Raw genomic sequence first — 24,188 nt, 5'->3', positions numbered from 1 at the left:
TGCTGTTTTTATCCCTTAACTCCATAGAATTCAGTCACAGATAGTCGAAACTATACCTTTTTGGAGTCTTTATGATCAGACAAATAATGTGGTGTAGTTTTCATTTGATTGGAGCATTTTTAAATTTTGACCCCTGTGTAATTCTTCAATTGACCCCTACTTGGCTGCCTATTGAAAATTCCAAGTGGCCAGTCAGTTTTTTTTAAAAAGAGTAATGTCTAAGGAGTATTTGCAGTGGTGTAGTCTACGTGGAACGCAGGTAGACGCCGTCTACTCACTTGAAATGACTGGGAATTTCCGTCTACCCACTTCAAATTGCCCCGGGGAACGTGACGGTGTAAATAAAATAAGCGCTTATTGACTGTAATTTTATTTTCTCCCTTTAAAAGACAGCCATCAGGCGTCCATCACTGCAGAGTGCACCGTATGTCCCACCCCGACTCGCTCTGCTAGATAAGAGTTTTAATTGGCTCATAGAGAGATGGGGCGGGGCTACCAGCTAATCAGCGCGAAAGCCGCACACAAACAAGAAGAATGCTGGAAGTATCGATGGTGATTATTACCCGAAAAAATGAAAAGAAAACAGGCCTCGGTTTTAGATTTTTTTTTTCCAAAATGTCCACCTGCTGCTTCAGGGCCGACTGATGAAATTTGCACCCTGAGTGGAGGAGATAAACCTGGCGCTGTCTGCATTTCTGGTAAGTGGGCTAGTCTACAACAGCTAGTTTTTTATTTGTTCACTAAGCTAATGGGCCTTTCACACTGAATACGTCAGACGCGTCAAAAAACGGTCTAAAAAGCATTATTTTCAATGAGACGCGTTGCTTTTTAGATGCTGACGGGAGCGCGCATTGCCGCTTGTCGGCAGGCTGACGCAGACAAAGTTCAAGCCAATCCAACTTTCTGAGCCGTGACGTACCTTTGCGTTGTCCAATAAGAACGGCGCGTTGGGCCAAAACACGGAAGACTAGTGGCAGAAACAGAAACCACTGATCTGTACAAAATGGATCGGTGTAGAAATAAACCACTGATCTGTACAAAACAAACGTGTCACAAGACTGCTCATTTATGGAGCGGTTTTATGAAGAAAAATCCTTGGAAATGTTTTTTTGTTGTTGTTTGTTACCTCAGAATTTCTGATTACTGTTAAAAAAGTTTAAAACACTTGTAATTAAAATAGCTAATAAATCAATAAATGGTTCTTTAGAAACCTTTCATCTGTAAATTAAAACCACCTGTTATTTCAGATTAGATAATTTCTTGTTTAACATAAGGAACCTCTGACATTTATTTTTAGACAAAATAACATGGAAATTTGTACATTTTTTTAAGTCTGGTAGATTATTTATATCTCATTTCAACCAGAAAAACAGACAAAGTAAATAAATACAAATGTTTATTATAAATGCAACAGGAAATAATTTAACAATGACTGCAGCGATTGTAAAGTAGGATTTCTGTGACATAAACCTCTTGATGAATTTTTTTTAATGCTCATTTCAACTTGTAATTTTGACAAAATATGTAATTGCCTTTAATGTTGTTATCAGGACAGAGTCATTTCTAAAATATGAATTTGAGCACAATAAGTGGACAGCTTCTACTTGTGCAAATGTCTTTTGACTTTGATTCGTGGACATTTTTAATGATCCGTTCATTTATTGTTAAAATATAAAATGAAACAGCTTTTTAAAAAATAATAGAGTTTTGCCGGTAATCTACAGATGTCTCTTGAGCTTGAGTCCCGTTGGCTGTTGGATAGTGTAGTTTTAAAATGACTGGAATTGGTAAGTGGCATACTCCCAGTAGTTGCATCGTTGTCTTAGTTAGTTAGTTGGTTGTCGTCATACTATACTTTTGTGCCACTGATTTGGCCTACAATGTTTTTGTCATGGGTTGAAAAGGTTTCTGCAAAGTAAAGCATCTACCATATTTTCATTGTATGCGAATTTTCTGGGAGCTAGCGTCTGTCCTTCAGCCTAGCTGCTGTTTTAATGGAACTTAACGTATACTAATACTAGCTTGTTTATACTGGGTAGGTTTCCTTATGGACCACAAAGCCTACAGGTTCCAGTCCCCCATCTGGACCTGATGATGGACTGTCAATTTCAACAGAGATTGTGGTAGGAGGCGTGAGGCTCTGCAGCCAGTGCATGCTCATGTAGACCGGTGTGTTCTGTTTTGTTTTTGTTTATGCGTCTAAACTGTCCACAAACAACGTGGGGCCATGCGGATTATATGAAGGGTGAATCTTGCAGCTGCTGAATTTGACAGTACAGGCTCATATCCGATACTAAATAGAGGGAGGAAAAGTGAACTCTTGCAATATACTTAGTTGGGAGGCAATAATCTGCTCCTTATTATTGTTACGAGAACTTTTCTTTCTTAATAACAAGGAGTCACAGTCACTTTTTTTTTTGAGTGTGACTTAAAGTTGTCTTATTTACTGTTAAACAATGCACAGTAGCTTGCATATGATACTTTTGGCTGGATTTAAACATTGTTTATTCCTGGTTTATGACCTGATTAAATTTCTTTGTTAAATTAGGCTTTCAGATGCCAAAAAATAAATGTATTTGATCTTTGTATTTTTTAATCACTCTTTTAGATTTACTGTTGTATACTGTATTTTGCAATTGGTGCAAATTACTTACTTACATTCTTCCACATTTCTCACATTTATAGTGGCAAATATAGAATATAAATGATCAGATGGAAAGTATAGATCTATTTGTTGTTATGGTGTTAAAAATGTTAATAACCGGGGCGCAATGCACGGGTTTGATGACGGGCAAAACACACAGTGTACCCACTTCAAAAATGTAGACTACACCACTGAGTATTTGTGCCAAATTTGGTACTTCTATCACCATTTCAAGGATTGTTTCAGTTATCTGCTGCACTACTACAGCAAGGAGGAGTTCAAGGGCTGCTGTGGTGCTGTGAAACTTTTACACTTGTTCATGGAAAATAATCTTGGAGAAATCTTTTCAGAGACTGTTTACTAAAGATCCTCATCACTGCACCCATGACCACTGCAGAAGCTGAGAGGTGCTTCTCCACCTTGAAAAGAATCAATAAATTTCTCAGAAACACCATGAACCAGGACAGGCTGAATGCACTGGCCATGCTGTCAACAGAAAAGAAACTGGTGATGGAGATGATGGACTTTAATCAGAGGGTCAATGAGAAATTTGCAGTCCATAAAGAAAGGAGGTCAAAATTTCTGTTCAAATGATGTCTCTGAATGGTGGTGGGCAGCAATAAAGTAGATTGTGCTGCGATTTTGATTTGTCTTTAGTTTGTTCTTTTGTTGCCCCTGTATGAAGTGCTTTTTTATTTTGTTTCCTCCAAATGTGCTCCCCTTTAAAGTTTTTAGCATCAGCCGCCACTGCATTTCATGTGACAGATACTGTATATGTATCATATAAAGGATAAAGAAAAATACTCACAGCATTTCTGTCTGCCTCTCTTTCTCGTTCTCTGTCCTTCTCTCGTTCACGCTCTTGCCGAGCACTGAGCTCAGCCTCCCTTCTGCATCTTTCTACGGCCTCCTCCCTTTTTTTGGCCAGCTTAGAAGATGCAAGTGGAATGAAGAACAGGTCTGTTCTGGCACAGGAGTTGTAACCACGATCCAAGTGTTTGATAAACCTAACAGAAACAACAGATGTTGAATGACTGATGTGCAAGGCTAATTTGATGATGATGTTGGGACTTTACATCAGGGCTGTGCAATGAAAATTGTAAAATCTGAGGAAAATTTACAGGGGGTCTGGGGGGCGCAGCTCCCCAGAGCCGGGGTCTAGGGCCTTGTGGGACCTCAGAAACCAAATTAAATTTTCACCTACATTTTCAACATCTCCTGGAAGAACAAATCTCAAAATTAGTACATTTTTAAATGATCCTAGATTCAACCTTTCATTTGAACCATCAATGATCATGTTGAAATAACAGAATACGACGTGGAAGTAGGACCTGGTATGATTTTCCTTTTAATTGTAAACCAAATTATGCATTAACTCAGAACAATTAAACTACATGAAATTCATGAAGACTGAAAAGACTGTTAAACCATGTCAAAAACCACAACCAAAGATTGTAGAATATTTTAAAAATCAGGGTAAAATATCAATAACATACCTTATAGTAAAAAGCCACACATTCTTGTGTAAATTCCTGTAAATCCACTCAAAGCCACAGTGTCTTTTTTCCCATGAAAAAAGTCTACATTAATAAAAACTAATTTACATTGCTGTGTAAATTCATGTAGCCTAAATTAATTCAAAGCCACGTCTTTTTTTCAATGAAAGAAAGTCTAGATTAATGAAAGAAAAAAAGGCACATAATCTTTTCTGAAATTCTGTTTGAACAGCACAATGTTTATTTTCCAGAGAGAGAAAAAAATTCTTACCAGTTTGCTTTTCCCGTTCATCTTTCAGGTGTGTTCATGAAGCCAGCAACAATTCCACGGATTCTTGTCCTTATGAGACTTTTTCAACCCGTCTTTCTCGCCATCTTCGCTCTGTCTGATGTCGCTCCGTGACACATGCTGCAAAATTCTTCTTTTAAAAACTTGAAAGTTCTAAAGTGTGCGATGCCCACATGCTACGTTTAGCTAAGCTTCACACAGGAGCCACACAGCGTCAACCAACCAGTCCCGCTTTACGACAACTGTCGTAACAGCCAGGCTTTGAGTGGCATTTTTCCTCCGTGAATCTCCGCGGATCCGAGGAAACTGATATGAATCTGTAACACACAGATCAGTGTCTGCGGACTTATAAAACTTGCATGATGTTAAAAAAAAGAACGCTTTGTGATAAGCATTTTAAAAACTCAGTAACGATCACAATTAAAGAGTACAACACTAACACCCCCCCCCCCCCCCCCCCCCCGACCATGATGAAATCTGTGGAATCCCACGGATCCACGGAGTTTTCACAGCCATGTTACATGTACAGCAGGATGAGATGTAGAGTATAAGCAGCTACTCAAAAAAAAAAAAAACCCAACAAAAATTTCTAACATTTTTTAACTGCCATTCCCATTGTACAACATAAGAACAATTGGCCTAAACAGTCTGTGGCAAACACTTAGAGCTTGCAAAAAATTCTCATACTATGTAGCACTCTCCACTGAACTCCTTGCTATTGGTCAAAAACACGCCACCACTCACCACAAATACGTCACACAATGCCACATGGTTGCCGACACTCATCAGGGTGTGGTGAGTGTTTTGGTCATGTTCAAAACATTAACCACTCAACTTTGCTTGCTGCATGGTCGCCCCTTACACACCATGCACACAGTGTCTGTGTGAGAGGCTGGATGTCTAGAAACTCCAAATCCATGATAAAATGGTGGACGGGCAGGGGCAGAGACAAAATTAATAAATTACTGGCCAGAAAGCATCAAACAATGCTCAATACGCTACATTAAACACCAGTGAATGCCCCACAGACACAACGGTCACATGCAGGGCACACAGATACTGGTGGTGAGTCCCAACGAGAACAGAACTACAATGGTTCTCACTAACACACCACATCATCTGTGTGAGAGGGGCTTTAGTATAATGTAGAGCAAAGATGGACTAACATGTGCCATGAAGGTTCAACAGTTCAAACTAATCAAGTGATCATGTGACTGTAATAATGAGTTCCTCCCCTCAACTTTCAACTTACATATTGAGAACAGAGTGGAACAAAAACCTGAAGACTGTTGGTCCTCCATGGCACACAGTTGATTATCCCGGACTTAAACAAAGTGTCCTTACCACAAGGAAGGCAAGAAGCTTCACAATTCAACTCAGTAATTAAAGACACTGTGTCTTTAATTACTGAGTTGAATTGTGAAGCAGTAGTGAACAAATGAGAAATTATGTTAAAAGCCCTATTAAACGCACACTGATAAACAGTCAACCTGCTAATTGCAGAGGGAAAAACACTGAGGCTATGAAGACACAGAGTGAAAAAAGATGGAAGTGTGTGCTTGCCGAGGTGTGTAGGTTATTTTTATAAATTTAAAATTCACATCAGCCCATGCTGAAACCATTTTAATCCATGAATTGGGTTAAAATTGGAGTTAAGTGACAACTCACGTTGTCAACATGGTGATATGTAAATGTCAAGAGAATATGCATATAAAAGTAAGCAGCACAGCTTGTATCAGAGTTGAGATTACTGTAGTATTTTTAGTGGGGATTTTTCTTTTGAATATGCAACCTGACACTCAGATCTCCATTATGTTCCTGCACCAAACTATGTCTACATGCACAGACACATCGGAATTTCTCAGCAAAGTTTTCCAACAGATTAAAAGCCTGAGTTGCAACACAATGTCTGAAGTGTAGGAAGGATGGCACAAGTATGGCAAATACACTCTCAAGCAAGTCTGAATGTAACAGTCACTGCTAAGTTGATTTTGCATTCAGTAAAACAGATGACACTAGGATGGATGTAAAGGACAAACTGCATGATGCAAATACATACAACATAAGAAAAAGAAACATCTATAATCACAGAGGTTTAAAATGTATCTGATCAATTTTTCTTTTTACTAATCTAGATTTTGCATACAGAGCAAACAGTCCATCAGATTAACAGAATACAACCAGTGGGAAGGTGCTAGGATGACCTACTCCTATACAAGTCAAAGAAACTCTGCAAGTTGTGACTCAAATGGCAACAGTAGAATGACTAATATTTGTATTTGAAGGGTGTGTGCATATAATGTGTACATACTGCAATCTAATACTGTAGGGAAACATTTAAATGTATAAACTAACAATAGTTGCTGGTAAACAACAAACTGGCTTCAAAAATAGCTAACAGCAGGCAATGTGTGGAAAAAAAATAGTGGCCTGGTTTACAAAGAAAATCATAGAATCCAAGGCAACCTTTTTTGTATTGAGAACAATCTTAATTAGTGCCAGATTATAAAATATGTGCTCATCAACACTGGCAGAACTGTTTTTTGTTTTTTTTTAACAATGCATGCTCAAAGAGGAGAGATGGCTTGGACTCTTTAAGTAACAAAATTTTTAGACATTTACCGTGCAGACTGGCTGGCATGGCTTGCAATGTCAACAATGGAGGGCTCTGGAGAAGGGCTTCTGGGTGGAGATGGTGGGCTGTCAGGCTCATCCAAGTTATCCAGCAGCTCTTCTTTTATCTGAACATGTGATCCTGCAGCTGGCATGTTAGGTGAGGGTCTTAGAGAGAGGGGAGGAAAAGACACTTGGAGGCCGGGTACAGGGCTGACACCAGATGGAGTCACAGAGGTGACAACCGGGAGTGAGCCTGTGCCAGGTGAGTGGGCAGAATGAATGCTTTTCCCAGGGTGGGTCTCGACCTGACAGATTACAGGAGGCTGAGCTGGAAGTGAGTGCACTGGCAAAGGCTGCTGCATAAGCTGCAGAGGGGGAGGCGGAGCACCCGGAGGGTGCTGGTTGGGCAGAGGATTGAGGGGTTTTAGAGCCGGAGGAGGTGGGAGATTAGATGGCATCTGGGGGAAAGGTGTATTAGACTGGTGTGGTATCTGTTTGTGTGAAGGTGGAATTGGAGTGGTAGGGGGAGGCTTTACTTGGGGAGCAGATGGGAGTGGCTGTGGCAGCTGCAACTCTCTTAAGAAGGGTGGAGATCGCTGGGAAGCCATTGGTGATGGACCACATGGCTGAATAGGCTGTGCAGAAACAGAGTTAAGAGAAGGTGGACCCTGAAAACCTGCCAAAGGAGAAGAGTCCTGGCTCAGCTCTGATGAGAGAGGAGATGGACCAGAAAGGGAGTGAGACATGGGCTGTGGCTGACTGTGTTGATCTACTGTGGCAACTGACTGAGCAGAGACTGACTGAGGAGGGTCTGGGGAAGGAGGAGATGGGTTCTGAGTGGGATCAGAAGAGGAGGTGTTTTGTGGTGGCTGAGGATTAATGAGGGTGCCCTGAGAGGCGAGGGCCTGTTGGACTGGTGTGTCAGCCAAGATAACAGCATGGGCAGTAGTCTCTGATGGGGCACCAGCTGGGTGAACAGATGAGTCAGAGTCACTCTCATTGCCCTGCTGAGGACTGGGAATGCTGGGAGAGGAGCTGCGGTTGTCTTGATCAATGTCTTTGGTGTCACTGCTGCCGTCATCCTGAACACTGCGACTTTCGGATGAGCTTTCCTCTTCTGCTTCCACAGCTGACCGTGACCTGTGAGCATCCTGGGAGAGACAAAAAAACTTGCATCATCACTTGCGAGAGGACAGTTCTCATCTGTGAAATTTATTCATTGTTTTTCAAATTTTGGCAATCAGCTAGTGAAAACAAAATTACAAAGATGCTTCAACTTTGGAACGCTCAGGGGTTTATCTTCTACCCTTATGGTGGTTTTATTAGTCAAGTTCCTGTAAGAATAACAATAACACAGGTTAAAATTTCCTACAATAATTGAGACGATGTTAATACCGTGTGTTTCATGTGACATTAAGACAGACTGCTGACTGAAGTTGGCCCTGCGCAGGTTTCTGACAGCTGAAGGTAAGATTGATTTAAGACTTTTAAAGACTTTTTTTTTTACGGCAGTTGGAATGAAATTTAAGACCATTACAATAAGCAAAATTTGGGGGTTTAGCTGAGGGTTGTAACATAGAACATGGATACTGGTTTAAGTGTCACTGCAACCCCCCCCCACCAAAAAAAACAAACAAACAATTGTCATTAACTTTACACTTCCCAAAGTGTCTCTGTTGCGACCAATCTGAAATTTGTTGATTGCACTATCTCTCTTTGTGTAGCAATATGAAGCTTTCAATTATAAAAATACTGGCATTTATAATGATATTTTTAATATCAGTGGCAGAACATGAATAAAATTCTATTTCCCATGTCTTAGCATTTTTAAGATTTTTGAAAGACTGATTTAAGACCTTTTAATTAAAACCTTTTTAGATGATCAAATTCAATGCCTTTTAAGACTTTTTAAAGATCCGCAGGAACCCTGCACAAAGTACACGCTGAGATAGTGACGTATAAATGCATAACTACATCACTGTAACGCAGGAGCACCTTACATAAAGCCATATTACACAGTGTGCACCTCTATCTGTGCAGCACAGCACAGGTTGTCCCATCTTTGGTCAATACAGATCTCCAGTGACAGAGAAATAAATATGTAATGAGAAAATGTTTTATTGAGCAGTTGAAATGCTACTGTGTGCACACAAGATACGAGTATAATTAGTTTCCATGTTTGATTACTTTGTGCTTTTGTTAAAAGACAGAGAATAAAGACAGAAACTAACACCCTGAGTGAGACACATTATTACTTGGTGTTTATGTGGAGAATGACAAACAGGAAAATATATTTATTGAATAAAGAATGGATTTGGTTTGTTCAGAGTAAAACGTGCATGCACATGTATGAATGGATTATCGTGTATGTACTGACAAAATTATTGAAATATCACATGCATTCAATGTGATACTGGGTGTTGTCCTTTTTTTTTTATTATTGTGTCCTCTCTCGGGCCACTCCGGGGCTCTGTGGGTGTGGACACCTTTATATGGACATTTTGGAAGTTTGGTCCTTTAAAGGCACAAAGCTTTTTTACTTATTTCAGCTGTTGTTATTCAGGGTTTCAACAACAGAAACATCCAGCTACACCTCACACTAATTATTTATGAATGCCTGGTGGACTTTGGATGAGGTGAGTGTGTCGGTATGTCTGTATCATCTGCAAACGCAGTTTGTCCATGAAACCCTGTGCCACCCCATTTGTATTCCCTTCTATAATAGTGCATTATTGCCATGCAAAGGGTTTTACACTCAACAAAAATATAAATGCAACACTTTTGGTTTTGCTCCCATTTTGTATGAGATGAACTCAAAGATCTAAAACTTTTTCCACATACACAATATCACCATTTCCCTCAAATACTGTTCACAAACCAGTCTAAATCTGTGATAGTGAGCACTTCTCCTTTGCTGAGATAATCCATCCCACCTCACAGGTATGCCATATCAAGATGCTGATTAGACACCATGATTAGTGCACAGGTGTGCCTTAGACTGCCCACAATAAAAGGCCACTCTGAAAGGTGCAGTTTTGTTTTATTGGGGGGGATACCAGTCAGTATCTGGTGTGACCACCATTTGCCTCATGCAGTGCAACACATCTCCTTCGCATAGAGTTCATCAGGTTGTCAATTGTGGCCTGTGGAATGTTGGTCCACTCCTCTTCAATGGCTGTGCGAAGTTGCTGGATATTGGCAGGAACTGGTACACGCTGTCGTATACGCCGGTCCAGAGCATCCCAAACATGCTCAATGTGTTGTGTGGGCCGCCAGAAGAGGAGGCACTGCTGGCCCACCACCAGAGGGCGCCCTGCCTGAAGTGCGGGCTTCAGGCACGAGAGGGCGCTGCCGCCATGGACACAGCCGGGGGTGACAGCTGTCGCTCATTACCTCTTGACAGCTGTCACCCATCTACTCAACATCATCTCACTCCATAAAGACCAGACGTCATCTCCACCTCGTTGCCGAGATATCATACTTCATAGGAGGTACTACTCTCAGCCTTTTTTTGAGATTTATAAATCTGTGATTGTGAGTATTTGCAGGAGAACCGGTCGTTTTGGTGGAGGCTGTGCATGACGGCGCTCCTTTTCCTCTGAGACCACTGCAACGTGTTGAGTGAGAGGTGGAGGTGGCATTCCCACCGTTGTTGTTACTGGGTGTACACACACCCACACTTGACTGTCTTTGTTCTTCGCCAGCAGCACCAGATCCGACAGTCGGGGACGGTGATCACCTGGGAATTCGGGACTTGGCGGCTCCAGTATTCACCAGGTTCTGGGGCGGTGGAAATCGTGTGGTTCCGGCTCTTCTCAGGACAGACGTCTTCTATCCTCGAGCCTGCCCACACGTCACCTCTGTGTATTGACTGTTATGATATTCTGTGATTGTCTGTATGTTCGTTGTGCACATTCACAACATTAAATTGTTATATTTTGGCTCATCTATTGACCGTTCATTTGCGCCCCCTGTTGTGGGTCCGTGTCACTACACTTTCCCAACACAATGGGTGACATGTCCGGTGAGTATGCCGGCCATGCAAGAACTGGGACATTTTCAGCTTCCAAGAATTGTGTACAGATCCTTGCAACATGAGGCCGTGCATTATCCTACTGCAACATGAGGTGATGTTCTTGGATGTATGGCACAACAATGGGCCTCAGGATCTCGTCACGATATCTCTGTTGTGTGGGCCGCTGAAGAGGAGGTACTGCTGGCCCACCACCACAAGATGGCGCCCTGCTTGAAGTGCGGGCTTCAAGCACGAGAGGGCGTCGGAGCGACCGGGAGTGACAGCTGTCACTCATCATCCGTACCAGCTGTCACTCACCCACTACTCACCATCACCATAAAGGCCGGACTGCAACTCCACCTCCCCGCCGAAAAATCAGCTACCAAGCAAGGTAATTTTCTCTGCTGTGATATTGTTGTCTAAATATATTGGTCTGTGTGCAGCCGTGTTCCTGCGGGCTCTATCGGAGGCTGGACTGGCGGACAGTGAGAGGACGACGTTCTTCGCCTCTCACTCCATCCAGGAAAGAGACCAACAGGAGCTGCACGGGTGACGTTGTTTCTGGAGGTGGAGGTTCTCCCTCCCAGAGGAACTACTCAGGGGACGATTACTGGGTGCGTCTTTACACACCCACCACTAACTGTTTCTGTTTCTGCCAGCAGTACCTGGTTTGACAGCTGGAGACGGTGGCCACCTGCGGCTCGGGACTTGGCGGCTCCGGTGTTCTTCAGATCCGCTGGCGGTGGAAGACGTGTGGGATCCGGCTCTTCTTTGGACAGACGTCTTCTATCCTCGAGCCTGCCCACACGTCACCTTGTATACAGTTGACTGTACTCCTCTAGTTGTTTTTTTTCTGTATCCCGTTGTGCAATTCACAACATTAAATTGTTACTTTTTGGCTTATCCATTGTCCGTTCATTAACGCCCCCTGTTGTGGGTCCGTGTCACTACACCTTCCCAACAATCTCTGTGCATTCAAAATGCCATCAATAAAATGCACCTGTGTTCTTCGTCCATAACAGACGCCTGCCCATACCATAACCCCACTGCCACCATGGGCCACTCGATCCACAACACTGACATCAGAAAACCGCTCACCCACACGACGCCACACACGCTGTCTGCCATCTGCCCTGAACAGTGTGAACCGGGATTCATCCGTGAAGAGAACACCTCTCCAACGTGCCAAACGCCAGCGAATGTGAGCATTTGCCCACTCAAGTCGGTTACGACGACGAACTGGAGTCAGGTCGAGACCCCGATGAGGACAACGAGCATGCAGATGAGCTTCCATGAGATGGTTTCTGACAGTTTGTGTGGAAATTCTTTGGTTATGCAAACCGATTGTTTCAGCAGCTGTCCGAGTGGCTGGTCTCAGACGATCTTGGAGGTGAACATGCTGGATGTGGAGGTCCTGGGCTGGTGTGGTTACACGTGGTCTGCGGTTGTGAGGCTGGTTGGATGTACTGCCAAATTCTCTGAAATGCCTTTGGAGACGGCTTATGGTAGAGAAATGAACATTCAATACACTAGCAACAGCTCTGGTTGACATTCCTGCTGTCAGCATGCCAATTGCACGCTCCCTCAAATCTTGCGACATCTGTGGCATTGTGCTGTGTGATAAAACTGCACCTTTCAGAGTGGCCTTTTATTGTGGGCAGTCTAAGGCACACCTGTGCACTAATCATGGTGTCTAATCAGCATCTTGATATGGCACACCTGTGAGGTGCTTGCCTCTACTGGTGGTTGGCTCTCACTGCGGTATTGTATCACTTCCTGTTCCGGAGCACAGCTGTGTTTTTCTGTATCTGTTAGCTGTTTAATCTGCGCAGTTAGATTGATCTAGTTATCTAGATTACGATTTGTTTCCCAGTGTAATCTTTACGTGCCTTAACTAAAGCACTCCTTCTGCTGAATCACCTCTAAATTATTTACACATTATTCACTTTGCGTGTTTTTAGGAATCCGCTAGCTTAGCGTAGCTACTAGCTCTTAGCCGATTTAGCATGGCGGCTTCTCCTGTCTCTCCCGCACTTTTCTGCTCTGGGTGTGAAATGTTTAGTTATTCCTCGGCCTCCTTTAGCAGTAACGGTACTTGTAATAAGTGTAGCTTATTCGTAGCTTTGGAGGCCAGGCTGGGCGAATTGGAGACTCGGCTCCGCACCGTGGAAAATTCTACAGCTAGCCAGGCCCCTGTAGTCGGTGCGGATCAAGGTAGCTTAGCCGCCGTTAGTTACCCCCTGGCAGATCCCGAGCAGCCGGGAAAGCAGGCTGACTGGGTGACTGTGAGGAGGAAGCGTAGCCCTAAACAGAAGCCCTGTGTACACCGCCAACCCGTTCAAATCTCTAACCGTTTTTCCCCACTCGACGACACACCCGCCGAGGATCATACTCTGGTTATTGGCGACTCTGTTTTGAGAAATGTGAAGTTAGCGACACCAGCAACCATAGTCAATTGTCTTCCGGGGGCCAGAGCAGGCGACATTGAAGGAAATTTGAAACTGCTGGCTAAGGCTAAGTGTAAATTTGGTAAGATTGTAATTCACGTCGGCAGTAATGACACCCAGTTACGCCAATCGGAGGTCACTAAAATTAACATTAAATCGGTGTGTAACTTTGCAAAAACAATGTCGGACTCTGTAGTTTTCTCTGGGCCCCTCCCCAATCGGACCGGGAGTGACATGTTTAGCCGCATGTTCTCCTTGAATTGCTGGCTGTCTGAGTGGTGTCCAAAAAATGAGGTGGGCTTCATAGATAATTGGCAAAGCTTCTGGGGAAAACCTGGTCTTGTTAGGAGAGACGGCATCCATCCCACTTTGGATGGAGCAGCTCTCATTTCTAGAAATCTGGCCAATTTTCTTAAATCCTCAAAATCCTCTCAAAAATTCTTGAAAGGGTAGTTGTAAAACAGCTAACTGATCATCTGCAGAGGAATGGTCTATTTGAAGAGTTTCAGTCAGGTTTTAGAATTCATCATAGTACAGAAACAGCATTAGTGAAGGTTACAAATGATCTTCTTATGGCCTCGGACAGTGGACTCATCTCTGTGCTTGTTCTGTTAGACCTCAGTGCTGCTTTTGATACTGTTGACCATAAATTTTATTACAGAGATTAGAGCATGCCATAGGTATTAAAGGCACTGCGCTGTGGTGGTTTGAATCATATTTGTCTAATAGATTACAATTTGTTCATGTAAATGGGGAATCTTCTTCACAGACTAAAGTTAATTATGGAGTTCCACAAGGTTCTGTGCTAGGACCAATTTTATTCACTTTATACATGCTTCCCTTAGGCAGTATTATTAGACGGTATTGCTTAAATTTTCATTGTTACGCAGATGATACCCAGCTTTATCTATCCATGAAGCCAGAGGACACACACCAATTAGCTAAACTGCAGGATTGTCTTACAGACATAAAGACATGGATGACCTCTAATTTCCTGCTTTTAAACTCAGATCAATCAATCAATCAATCAATTTTTTTTATATAGCGCCAAATCACAACAAACAGTTGCCCCAAGGCGCTTTATATTGTAAGGCAAGGCCATACAATAATTATGTAAAACCCCAACGGTCAAAACGATAAACGATATTGTACTTGGCCCCACAAATCTTAGAAACATGGTGTCTAACCAGATCCTTACTCTGGATGGCATTACCCTGACCTCTAGTAATACTGTGAGAAATCTTGGAGTCATTTTTGATCAGGATATGTCATTCAAAGCGCATATTAAACAAATATGTAGGACTGCCTTTTTGCATTTACGCAATATCTCTAAAATCAGAAAGGTCTTGTCTCAGAGTGATGCTGAAAAACTAATTCATGCATTTATTTCCTCTAGGCTGGACTATTGTAATTCATTATTATCAGGTTGTCCTAAAAGTTCCCTAAAAAGCCTTCAGTTAATTCAAAATGCTGCAGCTAGAGTACTGACGGGGACTAGAAGGAGAGAGCATATCTCACCCATATTGGCCTCTCTTCATTGGCTTCCTGTTAATTCTAGAATAGAATTTAAAATTCTTCTTCTTACTTATAAGGTTTTGAATAATCAGGTCCCATCTTATCTTAGGGACCTCGTAGTACCATATCACCCCAATAGAGCGCTTCGCTCTCAGACTGCAGGCTTACTTGTAGTTCCTAGGGTTTGTAAGAGTAGAATGGGAGGCAGAGCCTTCAGCTTTCAGGCTCCTCTCCTGTGGAACCAGCTCCCAATTCAGATCAGGGAGACAGACACCCTCTCTACTTTTAAGATTAGGCTTAAAACTTTCCTTTTTGCTAAAGCTTATAGTTAGGGCTGGATCAGGTGACCCTGAACCATCCCTTAGTTATGCTGCTATAGACGTAGACTGCTGGGGGGTTCCCATGATGCACTGTTTCTTTCTCTTTTTGCTCTGTATGCACCACTCTGCATTTAATCATTAGTGATCGATCTCTGCTCCCCTCCACAGCATGTCTTTTTCCTGGTTCTCTCCCTCAGCCCCAACCAGTCCCAGCAGAAGACTGCCCCTCCCTGAGCCTGGTTCTGCTGGAGGTTTCTTCCTGTTAAAAGGGAGTTTTTCCTTCCCACTGTAGCCAAGTGCTTGCTCACAGGGGGTCGTTTTGACCGTTGGGGTTTTACATAATTATTGTATGGCCTTGCCTTACAATATAAAGCGCCTTGGGGCAACTGTTTGTTGTGATTTGGCGCTATATAAAAAAATTGATTGATTGATTGATTGAAATCCTCCAAACCGTGACTATCCAGGGTTGGGACCAGGAAGCAGAGTTGTAGTCTTACACACCTCTCTGCAGCTTCTCTCCCCCTGCCATCCCCTCATTACCCCATCGCCGTAGAGACGGTTCCTGCTCCCAGACTACCAATAACCAGCAAAAATCTATTTAAGCATAAAAATTAAAAAAGAAAAAAGAATATAGCACCTTCAACTGCACCACAGACTAAAACAGTTAAATGTGGTCTATTAAACATTAGGTCTCTCTCTTCTAAGTCCCTGTTGGTAAATGATATAATAATTGATCAACATATTGATTTATTCTGCCTTACAGAAACCTGGTTACAGCAGGATGAATATGTTAGTTTAAATGAGTCAACACCCCCGAGTCACACTAACTGTCAGAATGCTCGTAGCACGGGCCGGGGCGGAGGATTAGCAGCAATCTTCCATTCCAGCTTATTAATTAATCAAAAACCCAGACAGAGCTTTAATTCATTTGAAAGCTTGACTCTTAGTCTTGTCCATCCAAATTGGAAGTCCCAAAAACCAGTCTTATTTGTTATTATCTATCGTCCACCTGGTCGTTACTGTGAGTTTCTCTGTGAATTTTCAGACCTATTGTCTGACTTAGTGCTTAGCTCAGATAAGATAATTATAGTGGGCGATTTTAACATCCACACAGATGCTGAGAATGACAGCCTTAACACTGCATTTAATCTATTATTAGACTCTATTGGCTTTGCTCAAAAAGTAAATGAGTCCACCCATCACTTTAATCATATCTTAGATCTTGTTCTGACTTATGGTATGGAAATAGAAGACTTAACAGTATTCCCTGAAAACTCCCTTCTGTCTGATCATTTCTTAATAACATTTACATTTACTCTGATGGACTACCCAGCAGTGGGGAATAAGTTTCATTACACTAGAAGTCTTTCAGAAAGCGCTGTAACTAGGTTTAAGGATATGATTCCTTCTTTATGTTCTCTAATGCCATATACCAACACAGTGCAGAGTAGCTACCTAAACTCTGTAAGTGAGATAGAGTATCTCGTCAATAGTTTTACATCCTCATTGAAGACAACTTTGGATGCTGTAGCTCCTCTAAAAAAGAGAGCTTTAAATCAGAAGTGCCTGACTCCGTGGTATAACTCACAAACTCGTAGCTTAAAGCAGATAACCCGTAAGTTGGAGAGGAAACGGCGTCTCACTAACTTAGAAGATCTTCACTTAGCCTGGAAAAAGAGTCTGTTGCTCTATAAAAAAGCCCTCCGTAAAGCTAGGACATCTTTCTACTCATCACTAATTGAAGAAAATAAGAACAACCCCAGGTTTCTTTTCAGCACTGTAGCCAGGCTGACAAAGAGTCAGAGCTCTATTGAGCTGAGTATTCCATTAACTTTAACTAGTAATGACTTCATGACTTTCTTTGCTAACAAAATTTTAACTATTAGAGAAAAAATTACTCATAACCATCCCAAAGACGTATCGTTATCTTTGGCTGCTTTCAGTGATGCCGGTATTTGGTTAGACTCTTTCTCTCCGATTGTTCTGTCTGAGTTATTTTCATTAGTTACTTCATCCAAACCATCAACATGTTTATTAGACCCCATTCCTACCAGGCTGCTCAAGGAAGCCCTACCATTATTTAATGCTTCGATCTTAAATATGATCAATCTATCTTTGTTAGTTGGCTATGTACCACAGGCTTTTAAGGTGGCAGTAATTAAACCATTACTTAAAAAGCCATCACTTGACCCAGCTATCTTAGCTAATTATAGGCCAATCTCCAACCTTCCTTTTCTCTCAAAAATTCTTGAAGAGGAATGGTCTATTTGAAGAGTTTCAGTCAGGTTTTAGAATTCATCATAGTACAGAAACAGCATTAGTGAAGGTTACAAATGATCTTCTTATGGCCTCGGACAGTGGACTCATCTCTGTGCTTGTTCTGTTAGACCTCAGTGCTGCTTTTGATACTGTTGACCATAAAATTTTATTACAGAGATTAGAGCATGCCATAGGTATTAAAGGCACTGCGCTGCGGTGGTTTGAATCATATTTGTCTAATAGATTACAATTTGTTCATGTAAATGGGGAATCTTCTTCACAGACTAAAGTTAATTATGGAGTTCCACAAGGTTCTGTGCTAGGACCAATTTTATTCACTTTATACATGCTTCCCTTAGGCAGTATTATTAGACGGTATTGCTTAAATTTTCATTGTTACGCAGATGATACCCAGCTTTATCTATCCATGAAGCCAGAGGACACACACCAATTAGCTAAACTGCAGGATTGTCTTACAGACATAAAGACATGGATGACCTCTAATTTCCTGCTTTTAAACTCAGATAAAACTGAAGTTATTGTACTTGGCCCCACAAATCTTAGAAACATGGTGTCTAACCAGATCCTTACTGTGGATGGCATTACCCTGACCTCTAGTAATACTGTGAGAAATCTTGGAGTCATTTTTGATCAGGATATGTCATTCAAAGCGCATATTAAACAAATATGTAGGACTGCTTTTTTGCATTTACGCAATATCTCTAAAATCAGAAAGGTCTTGTCTCAGAGTGATGCTGAAAAACTAATTCATGCATTTATTTCCTCTAGGCTGGACTATTGTAATTCATTATTATCAGGTTGTCCTAAAAGTTCCCTAAAAAGCCTTCAGTTAATTCAAAATGCTGCAGCTAGAGTACTGACGGGGACTAGAAGGAGAGAGCATATCTCACCCATATTGGCCTCTCTTCATTGGCTTCCTGTTAATTCTAGAATAGAATTTAAAATTCTTCTTCTTACTTATAAGGTTTTGAATAATCAGGTCCCATCTTATCTTAGGGACCTCATAGTACCATATCACCCCAATAGAGCGCTTCGCTCTCAGACTGCAGGCTTACTTATAGTTCCTAGGGTTTGTAAGAGTAGAATGGGAGGCAGAGCCTTCAGCTTTCAGGCTCCTCTCCTGTGGAACCAGCTCCCAATTCGGATCAGAGAGACAGACACCCTCTCTACTTTTAAGATTAGGCTTAAAACTTTCCTTTTTGCTAAAGCTTATAGTTAGGGCTGGATCAGGTGACCCTGAACCATCCCTTAGTTATGCTGCTATAGACGTAGACTGCTGGGGGGTTCCCATGATGCACTGTTTCTTTCTCTTTTTGCTCTGTATGCACCACTCTGCATTTAATCATTAGTGATCGATCTCAGCTCCCCTCCACAGCATGTCTTTTTCCTGGTTCTCTCCCTCAGCCCCAACCAGTCCCAGCAGAAGACTGCCCCTCCCTGAGCCTGGTTCTGCTGGAGGTTTCTTCCTGTTAAAAGGGAGTTTTTCCTTCCCACTGTAGCCAAGTGCTTGCTCACAGGGGGTCGTTTTGACCGTTGGGGTTTTACATAATTATTATATGGCCTTGCCTTACAATATAAAGGGCCTTGGGGCAACTGTTTGTTGTGATTTGGCGCTATATAAAAAAATTGATTGATTGATTGATTATCTCAGCAAAGGAGATTTAGATTTAGACTGGTTTGTGAACAGTATTTGAGGGAAATGGTGATATTGTGTATGTGGAAAAAGTTTTAGATGAGTTCATCTCATACAAAATGGGAGCAAAACCAAAAGTGTTGCGTTTATATTTTTGTTGAGTGTATGATGTACTACGGTAAATACCACTGATTGTATCACAGGATTTCTGAACATGCTCAAACTGCTGTAGTGAAGTCTGATATCACCAGCATGTACAATTGTAACCCAACTGCTTCATACACGCTGCAATACAACATGCATTTTGCTACAATCCTGGTGTAACATGCATTTGTTTATTTTTATAATGCAGTGTACAGATAATTTAAGACACATTTGCTGTGCAGTAAAAATAACATTGTAATTCCAAAATGTGAAATCAAACTCTGTTTTGCTAATGCTCAATATTAAGAGGCTCAGGTTAGAGAATGATACAAAGAACGTGATTGAGAGGTATGTGGCTAAAAGCTAAATGTATTCTAGTGCAGAATTCCCACCTGTGTTTTTGGACGTTTTGATGTAACTTTGTCAGGTTCATCAGGCTCCTGAGCACGATTCTCCCTTACACGTTTTGTTGGCTTTGGTGCTGTGACTTCCTCTTTTGTCTTCTGTTGATACAACATAAAGTGTACACAGTGTGAACTAGTGACAAAAACAACAGCACTATCAGAAGACCAGGAATCCTCAAACAACACTGTCAACATTATGGTTGTATGTTGATATTACTTTGGCTATATATAAGGTTTTAATCCTGTGTAAAAAACAATAATTTGGTCATTTATAAAATGACTTTCCTTGCAAATTGCATTTGTTTATCTATAAAGCCTGAGGTCCTCAAGACTGCATTCTCAGACCTCTGCTTTTTATTCATCAAGCTTGTAAAATATTTGATTGTGTTTTAAGACTCTTTTAATACCAGTCGGAATGCAATTTAAGACAAACACCAGAGTAAGGTATACAATCAAGTGCTGTCCAAAGATATGCTCGCGCTGGTGCTGGAATCTAAGGTGGTGGTGGATATGTAGTGGATCTGAGGTGTGGCTCCATCCAAAAGTGGGAGTGGGTGTCTTCTTTTGCAAGGCTCCCATCCTGTACACCAGCATGGACTCCCAAAATTTCTTGTATATTTGTATTGTTAAGTGTGTCTGTAGCATGGTCCAAGCAGAGGGTCACTCCTTTGAGCCTGGTCTGCCTGAGGTTTCTTCCTCAAATCATCAGAGGGAGTTTTTTTCCTTACCACTGTTGCCTATGTGCTTGCTCGAGGGGTTGGTAAGGTTAGACATTACTTGTGTGAAGCACCTTGAGACAGCTTTGTTGTGATTTGGTGCTATATAAATGAAGTAAATTGAATTGAGGGTCAGAATCCAGGTCAGAACTGAGACCACTATCTGTTGGCGTACTGATTTTGCAGTCTTGAGTTTTTCACTTTGTGTGTGGGATCCCACTGCCTCAACAACCATTGTGCTTGGGTTGGAAGGACTTCCTCCATAAAATGCTCACTGGTACTTGTTTAAGTCACATCACAAAATGTTCTTTGAAAAGCCAATTTTCATCAAATTTACACTTTCCCTATGTTGTCACATTACATCAAGCTAGTTAAAAGTGTGTCTGCTCTGACCATCACAGTAAAAAAAAATGAGAGATTTGTTGGTTCCACTATCTTGATTTGCATAGCCTTTTGAGAGACTTTCACTGAATTAATAAAAATTAGTCATTTATTATGATGTTTTAAACAGCAATGCCAGAATAAAACATGGCTAAAATACTACTTCCTGTGTCTTGCCATTTTTTAAGACTTGTAAAAGACTGATTAAAGGCATTTTAATACCAATTAAGACCTTAGCAGACATCTGACATTTTCAGGTGCATTGTTTGGTTTAATAAAAACCTTGTAATTTGTGACCCAGACTGACTGAATTTTGCCATTTTTTAAATAGCCTAGCTTTCCTGGCAATGTCTGCGTTACTTTGTTTTTACAATGCATGTATCAGGAAAAGATAAGTTTGTCCATGTTGAAACAGTCATATATACAACCCCTGGCAAAAATTATGGAATCACCAGCCTCAGAGGATGTTCATTCAGTTGTTTAATTTTGTAGAAAAAAAGCAGATCACAGACATGACACAAAACTAAAGTCATTTCAAATGGCAACTTTCTGGCTTTAAGAAACACTATAAGAAATCAGGGAAAAAAAATTGTGGCAGTCAGTAACGGTTACTTTTTTAGACCAAGCAGAGGGAAAAAAATATGGAATTACTCAATTCTGAGGAAAAAATTATGGAATCATGAAAAACAAAAGAACGCTCCAACACATAACTAGTATTTTGTTGCATCACCTCTGGCTTTTATAACAGCTTGCAGTCTCTGAGGCATGGACTTAATGAGTGACAAACAGTACTTTTCATCAATCTGGCTCCAACTTTCTCTGATTGCTGTTGCCGGATCAGCTTTGCAGGTTGGAGCCTTGTCATTGACCATTTTCTTCAACTTCCACCAAAGATTTTCAATTGGATTAAGATCTGGACTATTTGTGGGCCATGACATTGACCCTATGTGTCTTTTTGCAAGGAATGTTTTCACAGTTTTTGCTCTATGGCAAGATGCATTATCATCTTGAAAAATGATTTCATCATCCCCAAACATCCTTTCAATTGATGGGATAAGAAAAGTGTCCAAAATATCAACGTAAATGTGTGCATTTATTGATGATGTAATGACAGCCATCTCCCCAGTGCCTTTACCTGACATGCAGCCCCATATCATCAATGACTGTGGAAATGTACATGTTCTCTTCAGGCAGTCATCTTTATAAATCTCATTGGAACGGCACCAAACAAAAGTTCCAGCATCATCACCTTGCCCAATGCAGATTTGAGATTCATCACTGAATATGACTTTCATCCAGTCATCCACAGTCCACGGTTGCTTTTCCTTAGCCCATTGTAACCTTTTTTTTTCTGTTTAGGTGTTAATGATGGCTTTTGTTTAGCCTTTCTGTGTGTAAATCCCATTTCCTTTAGGCAGTTTCTTACAGTTCGGTCACAGACGTTGACTCCAGTTTCCTCCCATTCGTTTTGTTGTGCATTTTCGATGTTTGAGACATATTGCTTTAAGTTTTCTGTCTTGATGCTTTGATGTCTTCCTTGGTCTACCAGTATGTTTGCCTTTAACAACCTTCCCATGTTGTTTGTATTTGGTTCAGAGTTTAGACACAGCTGACTGTGAACAACCAATATCTTTTGCAACATTGCGTGATGATTTACCCTCTTTTAAGAGTTTGATAATCCTCTCCTTTGTTTCAATTGACATCTCTCGTGTTGGAGCCATGATTCATGTCAGTCCACTTGGTGCTGTTGGGAAAGTGTAGGAACACGGACCCACAACAGGGGGCGCAAATGAATGGACAATGGAGGAAGTCAAATAACAACACTTTACTGTTGTGAATAAGCACAACAAACACAGCAGATTACAATAATAGTCAATGAAGTCAATTCACAAAAATGTGTTGCGTGGGCAGGCTCGAAGATAAGAGACGTCTGTCCAAAGCAGAACCGGAACCACACGATTTCCTCCGCCACCAAACCCCGGGAATACTGGAGCCGCCAAGTCCCGAACTCCCAGGTGGCCACTGCCTCCGCTTGTCGGATCTGGTACTGCTGGCGAGGAACAAAAACAGTTAGATGTGGGTGTGTCTGCACCCAGCAACACATATGGTGGAAAACCACCTCCACCTCTCGTTGGAAAAAAGGAAACAAAATATCTGCTATCCAACACACAAAGCAACAGGTATTCCTGTCAGGAAGACAACAAAGTCGGCTGAGTACGTTACCTCCTCGGTAGAGCGATATCTCGGCAAAGAGGTGGAGATGTCGTCTTGCTGATATACCACTGCTGATCAGATGATTGGTGACAGCTGTCGTAGGCGATAAGTGACAGCTGTCACCCCGGCTGCTCCTGTGAGGCAGCAGCGCCCTCTGGTGCCTGGAGCCCGCACTCCAGACAGGGCGCCCTCTGGTGGTGGTGGGCCAGCAGTACCTCCTCTTCAGCGGCCCACACAACAGGTGCAACAGCTCTCCAAGGTGTGATCACTCCTTTTTAGATGCAGACTAACAAGCAGATCTGATTTGATGCAGGTGTTAGTTTTGGGGATGAAAATTTACAGGGTGATTCCATAATTTTTTCCTCAGAATTGAGTGATTCCATATTTTTTTCCCTCTGCTTGGTCTAAAAAAGTAACCGTTACTGACTGCCACAATTTTTTTTCCTGATTTCTTATAGTGTTTCTTAAAGCCAGAAAGTTGCCATTTGAAATGACTTTAGTTTTGTGTCATGTCTGTGATCTGCTTTTTTTCTACAAAATTAAACAACTGAATGAACATCCTCCGAGGCCGGTGATTCCATAATTATTGCCAGGGGTTGTATTACACTAACAAATGCAATGCCTTTTAAGACTTTTTAATGATCTGCAAAAATATCACAAATCTAAATATAAAAGTGGAAACTGGAGAACTATCACTTGAAAAGGTGGACAGTTTCAAGTGCAGCAGATAACTGAAACAATCCTTCACTTGGTGATACAAGAATCAAATTTGGCATGAATGTTCTTCATAAATCAGTGTTTGAGAAAACCACTTGAAAATCCAATATGACGGCCAGGTAGGGGGATAGTGAAAAATTCTGGCCAAAAATCAAACTTACCTGTTCCACTACAATGATCTTCAAAAAAAAAAAAAACCCCTGATGAGACCAAATACATGATTTTTTACTTCAGACAATGCAATATCACAAATCTAAATATAAAAGTGGAAACTGGAGGGCTATCAGTTGAAAAGGCGGAGAGTTTAAATTTCCTAGGCTTGATCCTACAAGAAAAACCTGAGCTGGAAACCTCATT

At 41.6% G+C, this 24,188-nt stretch overlaps 1 protein-coding gene across 2 annotated transcripts in view; it reads right to left on the bottom strand.

Annotated features, from left to right (window-relative positions):
• Positions 1-24,188, bottom strand: part of rereb (arginine-glutamic acid dipeptide (RE) repeats b) — a 117,417-nt gene that overhangs the window by 9,828 nt on the left and 83,401 nt on the right. For both annotated transcript variants that reach the window (XM_034166447.1, XM_034166448.1), the window contains exons 11-13: positions 19,792-19,902; positions 7,052-8,196; positions 3,453-3,651 (exon numbers count right to left, since the gene is read on the bottom strand). In XM_034166447.1, the coding sequence (XP_034022338.1) occupies positions 3,453-3,651; positions 7,052-8,196; positions 19,792-19,902 (1,455 nt within the window). The remainder of the gene's footprint in view (positions 1-3,452; positions 3,652-7,051; positions 8,197-19,791; positions 19,903-24,188) is intronic.

This window comes from Thalassophryne amazonica, chromosome 3, assembly GCF_902500255.1.
Source record: "Thalassophryne amazonica chromosome 3, fThaAma1.1, whole genome shotgun sequence".
Lineage (NCBI taxonomy): Eukaryota > Metazoa > Chordata > Actinopteri > Batrachoidiformes > Batrachoididae > Thalassophryne > Thalassophryne amazonica.
The sequence above is the reverse complement of the archived record's forward strand: the minus strand, read 5'-3'. Positions and strand labels throughout refer to the sequence as shown.